General features: G+C 40.0%; 1 protein-coding gene across 3 annotated transcripts; it reads left to right on the top strand.

The window, feature by feature from the left end:
• Positions 1-1,114: 1,114 nt before the first annotated feature.
• ska1 (spindle and kinetochore associated complex subunit 1) lies at positions 1,115-9,298 on the top strand. Of its 3 annotated transcripts, none has more exons than XM_041997114.1 (7): positions 1,115-1,200; positions 3,344-3,429; positions 3,676-3,791; positions 4,458-4,552; positions 6,474-6,602; positions 6,902-7,071; positions 8,889-9,298. In XM_041997114.1, exons 2-7 carry the CDS (start codon positions 3,348-3,350, stop codon positions 9,035-9,037), a joined length of 741 nt encoding a protein of 246 aa, XP_041853048.1. In that variant the 5' UTR covers positions 1,115-1,200; positions 3,344-3,347; the 3' UTR covers positions 9,038-9,298. The 3 variants fall into 3 exon arrangements, with proteins under 3 accessions (XP_041853048.1, XP_041853050.1, XP_041853049.1); XM_041997116.1 differs by lacking the exon at positions 8,889-9,298 and adding an exon at positions 7,848-8,860; XM_041997115.1 differs by lacking the exon at positions 1,115-1,200 and adding an exon at positions 1,499-1,572.

Here is a 9,298-nt window from a genome sequence, read left to right as displayed (position 1 = left end):
CTGTCCTTGACGCATGCTAACAATGTGACTTAGAAGTCAACAAAACAATGATTCAACCTAATTAAGTTTTGATTAATTCATACAAAAGGCCAGGGCAGTATGACAAAAACATAGCAGATGAAAAACATTACTTTCATACCTCCAAAACAAGTTTTTTCCATAAAATGGAGCAGCAGATGTTAAATGTGACTTCTGTGTTTCTGGTGGGGGGAGGGTCTAACTGAGCATGTGCAGTATGAGTGTTTTCACTCTGGCATGTTTCTGATTGGAGAAATAAGACTTGTTGCAACCGTCCCCTGTTGCAACTGACCCCAGTCTCCCCTACTTTAAAAAAGTTCTTTATTTTATTTTATCTACTTGGCTGATCAATGATTCAATTGACCCCAAAATATTTCTAATGATTTAATGTCATGTTCATTTTCCAATCATACAAACTAAAAGTTTCTCTTATTTAGTTTTCTTTTATCTTCTTGTTTCCCTCTGTTAGATTTTAATGAATCAAACTGAGTGATGTAGCGAAAATAAAATTCATTTCACTGCACCACACACCTGTAGAAGATCTTGAGGATGTCGTGCTTCCCTCGACCTCTCCAGTTTTCTCAGTACAGACACTGATGAGCTTTCTTGATGCTTGAGGTGTTTTCATGCCAGTTAAAGGCAGTGAATGTGTGTGTCCTGAGGCATTTCAAGCAGGGAAACATTTCAAATGCTGCTCATTTATTTTTCCCTTAATCACTTATTTAGTTTCTTGTTTGGCTGCTTTCAAAATATCAAATAAATATTATTGTGTCAGTTTTTTTTTCTGTTTTCTGTGTTTGTATACCTTGTATTTGACATTTTAATGTTCACTCTTTGCCTGTAATGGCCCTTCTTCAGTCCTCCGGGTTTTCTTTCATTCACTATCTGTTATTTTCAGTATCAGCTCACCCAGATTTCTTGTTTTTGCAGTTATTTTTGTTCATTAGGAAATAAAATTAATTTTGTTTTCACCGTCAGTTGTTTTGAAATGTTTTGTCTGTTCAAAACAGGCCTTCCTTGGTGGAACTGAATTTTCATACAGCCCTTGAAGGCAGCCATAACTTCGCGCGTGCGCGGAAGTGACGCAATGTTTTGAGTTACACTTAAAAAAGCCCGGGACGGCTGCTCAGAAGCTGGTGAAAGGTTTTCTAGTCTTTGGTAGGTTTCGAAAAGAAAATCTGCGTAAGTAACCTTTATTTATACTCCGTTTAGGTTTACAAATGAAAATATGACGATATTAATGAGTTTAAGCTCGCGCTCATGTAAACAAGCGGCTCCATTGTCGCTAACTGTATGTATTGCGACCAAATGGTCACATTTTCAACTAAAATGTGAGACATAGCGAGTGAATTTTTCATCTACTCGCCAATACATTTGCCGGTCTTTTTCTTGTAGTAGTTATAATTGAATTTATTTTGTCGCTAACAAACTTCTGCTCCCCTCTTCAGCCCAGTAGTTCAAAATAATGAGCAAATTAGCTGCTGGTTTACCGACTCTAACTAACTTCAATACAAGAAAAGGAGACGAACACCAACGAAGAGGAGGACAGCCAATGTGCGTGTGAGCGGGGACGAACGACCACTGTGATTGGCTCATGTGTAGAAAAAGGCGGGTCTTGCGGGAATTTATTAGTGATGGGATGTTCAGAGAGCTTTGTGTTTTGAAAACTCTTTTGTGTTCAGCATTTTTATGAGAGCCCTTCGATTTGCCTCATTTTGTGCATTTTTTCTGATATAAAACCACTTACTTTTGTTTAATGTTTCAACAAAAATCTTATATTGCACAAATGAACAAAACCCAGCAAACAAATCTAAAAAACAGAACGAGAACCAAACTCAAAGCAATATTAATGTCCTCAGTGCAGGTTGGCATTTAGAAAAATAAGATGCCTCATCAGTGCAGCACCCCCTTCTGTTTCCACATAATGATAATGATATGATCCTATATCCTCACATGTAATTGGCCACCTGTCCATGGGGGTCAGTCCAAACAAAGCAGTGTCGTGGGCAGAGCTGGAGCTGAGCACTGAGAGCTAAGCACTCAGCAAAAGGGAAAAAAAAAAACAACTGGGAGCCGACTCTTCTGATTCACTACGAAGTATCGGCTCTCAGAGCCGGCTTTTTCGTGCATGGCACATCACCAGAATTTATCATTCCTCAGTGTTGCCAGCTTAGCGACTTTGTCTCTATATTTAGCGAGTTTTCAGACCCCTCTAGCGTTTTTTTTTTTTTTAAAAAAAAAAAGCAACCAGTGACAAATCTAGCAACTTTTTTTGGTGTTATTGGAGACTTTTGGAGACTGACATGAATGAACGTAGTTTACGCTTCCCAATGAGGAACGGGTGCTGTGCAGACCCCTCCCCCGTCCAAAAGCATATATAAGGCTTGGTCTTCTTGCTGTTTCACGACCAGGCTGAAAATGAAACGTACAAAGCTGCTACTGGAGGATCCTGCACTGGCTTACGTCAGAGTCTATTAATGAAGAGTGTGGACATTAGTTTAAAAAGTTAAAAGTGTTGTGACATGTTCCAGACTCCTAAAAAACAAACACTTAAACAAAACTGAACTACAAATTAAAGAAAATATTGAGAGAATTATTATTTTATTTATTTTTGCTGTTCTAAACATTTTTAGGTTGTCTTTTTATAATTTTTTTGCCTTTCCCACGACGACCCTCTTTATGGCAGCATCCATTACAACTACATGTACCAGGCTGATGATGCTAATTAGCGACTTCTAGGACAGCCAATAGCTGCTGTTCTTACTGAGGAGTGGGAACAGCGGCTGGAGGAGCATCAGTCCCTGAAGCTGTTTATTACCAGGAACTACATGGACCAGTCGTACCATGTCCTGTGGGGGATGATGGGGACAAAGTTGTCGTTCTGCTTCGACTACAAAGTGAAAATCACATCATTCAAAAATGATTTGATTTGACAAGTTCTATGTCTACTTGTTTTGTATTTGTGCAGCCAGTAAGATGTTTTTTTTTTCATATGTTATGTCAATTGCTGCACAGAAATGTAAATTGTAAACATTGTAATTTCCCTGAGAGCGCGAGCGAGAGAGATAAAGTGTGTGTGTGTGTAAGAAATTTATAGATACGGAAGTTGAACAGGTGGAGCTGATAAAATGGTGAATGTATTTGAAGTAAGAAGAAACATGTAAACATTTACTAAGTGGATCAATCCCAACCTTTCCTGTTTGAGTTGACAGTAACAGACAGTAGCAACTTTATTTTAGTTGTTCGGGCCATTAACTTTTCTGGTCAGAGTTAAATTTTTTCTTTCTCTTCAACATGTAGTAATTTTAACAATCTGTTGTTTCAGATAAATGGCCGACCTTGAAGAGATCAGCCAACACATTCATGACAAAATATCATCCTTGCAGCTCATGTTGGATCTGTCGGTTACTGGTATGACTGTGATTTACACAAAGACCAGAACACACTACAAGATTTTTCTCTGATAAATGAGTCAGCTATGTAACATGTCCCCGTCTCCAAAGACCTATGTGGCATGTGTTAAAGGTTAAAATTACAATCATATGACGATCGAGTCGACACTACGACACTGAGATATCTTGTCGTGTGAACCGGGCTCCAAACTGCAATCATTGGGTTACATGTGTATTGTAACGTGAGGTCTTTGTTTACATTTAGAGCTTCCGCAACACAAGATAAAGAAACTGGGACAAGAACTCTTCACACTTGAGAGACTTCTGGAAGAGTTTGAAAAGTGTGTTGATCAACAGAAACAGCAGCTAAAGCACCTGAAGGTACAGCAGGGGTTCAGCTGTTAGCGGGATGTAAGGGGAAAAGCAGTCACAGCCTCCGTTTAGGTTGCTGCTCCGCTGCCTGACTAAAATCATGCCCGGTTGACCCGCAGACATCACATGACTCTGTTCAACACAGTCTTGTTTTTTTCTTTTCATGACTATTTTTATTATGGTTATCAAACATTTCAACAAATCTTAATTTTTTTTTATAAGACAGCTGTTCTCTGAACCAGAACACGAACTTCACATCGGTCCATCATATTCAGAGTAAAGATGGCGGCTGATTATTTGATGGCACTCCGGTGGCAGAAAGATCGGGAAGCAGCTCAGCAGCGGACTGTAATAAGAAAAAAGAAAATGAAGGCAGTTTGTTGTTTCTAATATGAAATTTAGCTGAATTGGCTGTAGATTCAGGAGGTGTGTTTTCTTTTTTCTTTAAGTGAATGCATCTATGCTTCTGTAGATGTAGCCCTCTGAAGACTCTTCATGGCCTCTGAAACTTAGCTGACTGTAAAATAGCAACGCTGTTATGTCAAAACACTCATTAACAAAGACTCGCTTTAATTAAAACATTTAGGACAGAGTTTTATCATGGCAAAGCAGGTCTGTGAGACTTCTTGACATTACCTTAAATGTACAATAAAAGCACATTTCTATGTCATTCAGGAAACCGAGGAAAGTTTTCAGAAGACTCTGGAGGATGTCATGCACATCAAGGACAACAGTCCCATTTATATTCCCAGAAAAAATGGACCAGTCAGGTAAGAACATTGTAAAGTTTTTATTTGCTTAATGTTCCTAGTTTCTTCTAATTCAGCAGCTTGCCAGCCAAAGCTTCACATTAGCGTGGATCCGATTCTGTTTGATATTGAATGCATCGATTATTAAGTTTCTTGTGCTTTTTTTGTGAAGTTAGATTAAAGAAGTGAAGGATAACCACCGATCAGAAGCTGTGGTCCTAAACAACTTGCTGCTTTTTATCAAGGAAATAAAAAAATGACTTTTCAAATCTTTGCTACGGCTTCACTTTCTGAACTTTCCATTTTTACTGCTCAACATCCCCAATAACACAGCTGCTCTGCTGTAGGTTTAATGGTGCAGCAATGGAAAAGTACCCCCCCCCCCCAAAACAGTTTCTTTCTGCAAAACATTCCCAATATTGTTCAGACTGGATAACCCTTTAAACTCCACCAGATCTCTGGTGACCCCAAATTTATTACTAATATCAACAGTTTCTGAGGAACAGCCGGTGCTAACTCTGCATGTAAAACACCATCAACAGTTTGCCCTTTAGTTGAACTGCAGAAGGTTCAGGAGGTTTTCTATCCAGCTGCAAAATGTAGTGTTTATTCAGAGGCTATGATAAATCCACAAGTGATCCATGATAACACCAACATTTATCACATTTTCATAAAAAAAGAAAAAAAAGTTCACTAGTATGTTGTTGAGACCTCTATTTTGACCTGGAAATTGTGATGAAGCCACTTCCTGACAATCTTTCCACCAATCAGATAGCTTAAAATAATGGTAATGTCCAATCAGGAACAGCCAAAGACCAACAAGTGAGCAGAAAGTTCTGTGTCTGTTTGAAAAAAACAAAAAAAATGGTCCTTTATTGCTGGAATATAATCAAGAAGCATAAACAACTAAATGGCAACAAACATCTGGAGGAAAAAGTGGAAACATGGAAATAGTTTCTGTTGTGTGTTTGTTTCAAAAACAATATTTTTTCTCCTGAAAGCCAAGACTTGAGAGAACGATGAGATGAGAAAGGCTTGGTCACTGTTGATCTGTGTGTTATTTCTACAGAGTTTTGTTGGTAATAAATTCTGGTGTGTTTTTCTCTTTGGTCTTTATGGTGTTATATTGACTGATACGTTCATTTTACATCATTTTAGCCTCACAATCTGACAACTGAGGCTGTCCTGAAAGAATAATGTCTGGATGCTGATTGGGATCAAAAGGGTTCAGCTTCTACAGGCATTTTTATATTATTAGAAAATAATTAAAATAACAGGCAGACCAAAACAAAACAAACAAAAAAAACCCAGAAGGATTAGAGTTTTAAGGGTTAAAATTCTGATCACAACAAAAGTAAAAACTGATTTCAGTATGAACTTATATACGATAACAGATTTAACCGTAAATCATCAGATCTACTTTCATTTAGTGGCAGCGTCTTTGTTCTCATCATCAGCAGTATTAAGATGAGACTGACAGCTTTCTTTGTACCTTTTTATTGAATCAGTTTTCCTTCCTGGTTTCTCTTCAGCAGCTGTATCGTCACTGGTCTGCTCTCAGCTCCATGTTCACATCAACGTACATAAAACCCAGAGTCAGAGAGGCAGGACTCGGCGTGGATAACCAGCGTTGTAGAACAACTTAGTGAGATCCACATTGTTGGAGTTGGTCAAAGCAGAGCAGCAGTTATGATCTAAAACATAAATGGAGAGTTAAAGGATTAAATTTAAGCCCTACAAAATTATTCTGGATGCTTCACAGCTGTTTTGTAGAAATGTGGAGCATTAACAGATTTTTACCTGATGGTTGAAGCCTGTTCCTTTCTTTAACTGTGGCAGATCTGATCAGTCCGAACTGTTCTCTACTTAGTCCAAAAACAAAAATTATCTTTAAGCTCCTTGAAAATAAGCTCCTGTCTGTGTTTCTGTCTCTGCCTTCCAGTGGAAGTGAAGCTGGAAGAAACCAGCACGAAGCAGTAGATCATCAAGCAGATGGCGTTAAAAAGACGAGCAGGAACTTCGTCAAAGAGATGGAGTTCATCACCACGCCAGAGTTTGAGAGCATCCCTCAGTACGTCACCTCACATTATTCTCTTCTCCAGCTCCTCCAGAACAGAGGCGGAAAACGAGGAATATTCCAGAATATTTTAATCTATCCTGTACTTTCATGATTGTTATAGTAATATAATAATCAGTATTATTATCACCTCATCCCCCCTCTCTATTAAAGTAATTAAAGTAAAATTAGTTAATTTTGTACTTTTTACATAAAAAGGTTCATGTTAAATTTCTACCTGAACAGAACATCCACCATTATCCTGTCAACCTCTTGTTTGTTGCCGAGGTGATTTGTTTGTTTGTGCTCCTCAGGTACATGAAAGGACGTGTGTCGTATGAGCAGCTTAATGCTGCCGTGCAAAGCTTTAACGCTGCAGTAACAGCCAAGTACAAGATCCTCCGTCAGCCTGGGAAAACTCTCAACAATCATTCCCGCAAACTGCAGCAGCGCTTCAAGGACCAGGAGACCAAAGAGACGAGAGGTGTGTTTCTGGCTCTTCTTTTGGAAATATCTTGTAATGTACACGTTCCAAGTAGAAGGAATACAACCCCAATTCCAGAAAAGTTGTGAGTCTTTGTAAAATGTGAATAAAAACAGAATTCAATGATTTCCAAATATCATCAACCCATATTTTCCTTCCCCATAGAACATAAACAACATCTGAGATGCTGAACCTGAGACATTTTATCATGTCATGGACAATATTAGCTCATTTTGAATCTGATAGCACTAATGCAAAAAGTTGGATCGGGGCAACAAAAGGCTGGACAGTAACTGGTACAAATCTCAAACACCTGGAGGAGCCGGTGACAGCTAATTAGGTTAGTTGTCAACAGGTCCGTAACATGGCTGGGTATAAAAGGAGCATTTCAGAGAGGCAGAGTCTCTCAGATGTAAAGCTGGACAGAGGTTCACCAGTCTGAGACAAACATGTTTCAGATTACTTTAAATGCGCTTTGGTCCAGAGAAGGCGGCAGTGTTTCTGGATCCTGTTCACATTTGGCTTCTTCTTTGTGTGGTGGGAAAGACTTCCACCCTTTACTTTCCCAGTGGGCGCGGCTGGTCTTGCCAGGAGACTCACCGATTCACCTGTGGCAGTTTGCTGGCCGTGGTTGGGGCAGCCTGTACTGGTTCTGCCTTTGTCGGGTGGACTGTCTCTCCCTGTCTCGGCTGCTGTGGTAACCTGGCATCAGGCCAAGCAGCCTTCTTCATCATCCAGGAGTTGGGTGTCTGACTGATGTTCCCTTCATTCTTCGGGCAGGGGAAACTTCATTCACTGACACGTAGGTTGGCTATGAGCCGGATTTTGTTCGGGCATCCCTGGATGCTCTGCTGTCTTGTCCGGGTCCATTTTATTAAGCACCACCTGCTCACTGGAGGCACCTTCCCTGCTGGGTTCCACCTCGCCTGGATCAAGTGCCTGGCTGGGCTCCTGCTAAGTCGTCTGGAGTACAACCTGTTTTTTATGGACTTGCACGGTTTGGTTTGTTGTGTTGGACTTATGATTTTGTTAGCATATGTTATGTTTCTTTTTGTTAACAGGTTGTTTGGTTTTTAATGACATGCCGGATCCCCGGCCTATGGTGGCCGGGGGGGGGGGACAATAGCAGCTCTTTTATTTTGGGTCCATTTTAAAGCTTGTGTTTAATAAATTAGAGTTTTTAGGCAATCTAAATCTGTTGTCCTGGTGTATTAGAACCCGCAGTTCCTTTTTTTATTATTATTATTATATTTATTTACTTGGGTGAAATTCCCCAGTTAGTGATGTCACTTCACCTGCTCTCTTACCACATTTGCATGAAAGAACTTTAACCTGCATTTGTGGATTTCAGGGTGAACTGTGTTCACAGACAGAAATTTCTGGAAGTGTTCCTGAGCCCATGCAGTGATTTCCTGTGGAGAATCATGTCTGGTTTTAATGCAGTACTGCCTGAGGACCCCAAGATTACCAGCAAGAAGCCTTGTCCCATGCACACAGAGATTCCTCCTGATTCACAGACTCTTTTGATGATATTATACATTGTAGATGGTGGCATCTTTTACAGGACATGCATCTATACACTGTTATTACATTTTTCTTTTACGCACTGTTGTCTGTTTGTGTCCTAATACCAGTGCAGCTCAACATTCAGCCAAACATTACAGAGCAGCTAGTTTCTCCTCAGCTAACATCATCTGCAGCATGAATTCAAGAACAGAGTATGCCTGCTGTGTGGGTCCTCCAGCTGCTCCTCTAAGACCCCTGAATCATTTTGATTCTTCAGAAACTCACAGAATTGTGTTTAAAATGTGTTTCAGGTCAGTTTTTCATTGTGGAGGAGGACATTCGGGAATTCACCCAGACGAAGGTGGACAAACGCTTCCAGGGGATCCTGAACATGCTGCGACACTGCCAGCGCCTCCGCGAGCTCCGAGGAGGAGGGGTCACTCGATATATGTTATCATGAAGAACAAGAGCAGCTAAACTCTCTTATCTTCAAATAACAGAGTAACATGTATGGTTAGCTGTCTGTCCTCCATCTGATCAGATTTGCTGACAATCCAAACTTCTGCTTCCAGAGTTTTTAACGTGTACAGTGAAACATGTAGACGGGAGTATAATCTGTGTGAATACGATCTAACAGCCGCTCTGTCTCGTTTCACTTTTCTGTGCCACGTTTAGATGACGATGTCATGATGTCTTTCTGATTTGATAATAAAGAAAATCT

This window comes from Melanotaenia boesemani, chromosome 10 (genome assembly GCF_017639745.1).
Source record: "Melanotaenia boesemani isolate fMelBoe1 chromosome 10, fMelBoe1.pri, whole genome shotgun sequence".
Lineage (NCBI taxonomy): Eukaryota > Metazoa > Chordata > Actinopteri > Atheriniformes > Melanotaeniidae > Melanotaenia > Melanotaenia boesemani.
This window is presented reverse-complemented; position numbering and strand designations above follow the sequence as displayed.

Bases quoted from the DNA above. Each gene is read 5' to 3' on its own strand.
- ska1 (XM_041997114.1), top strand. From the start codon at position 3,348: ATGGCCGACCTTGAAGAGATCAGCCAACACATTCATGACAAAATATCA. The intron at 3,792-4,457 runs GTACAGCAGGGG...TATGTCATTCAG, and splicing joins AGCAGCTAAAGCACCTGAAG to GAAACCGAGGAAAGTTTTCA. The intron at 4,553-6,473 runs GTAAGAACATTG...TCTGCCTTCCAG, and splicing joins AGAAAAAATGGACCAGTCAG to TGGAAGTGAAGCTGGAAGAA.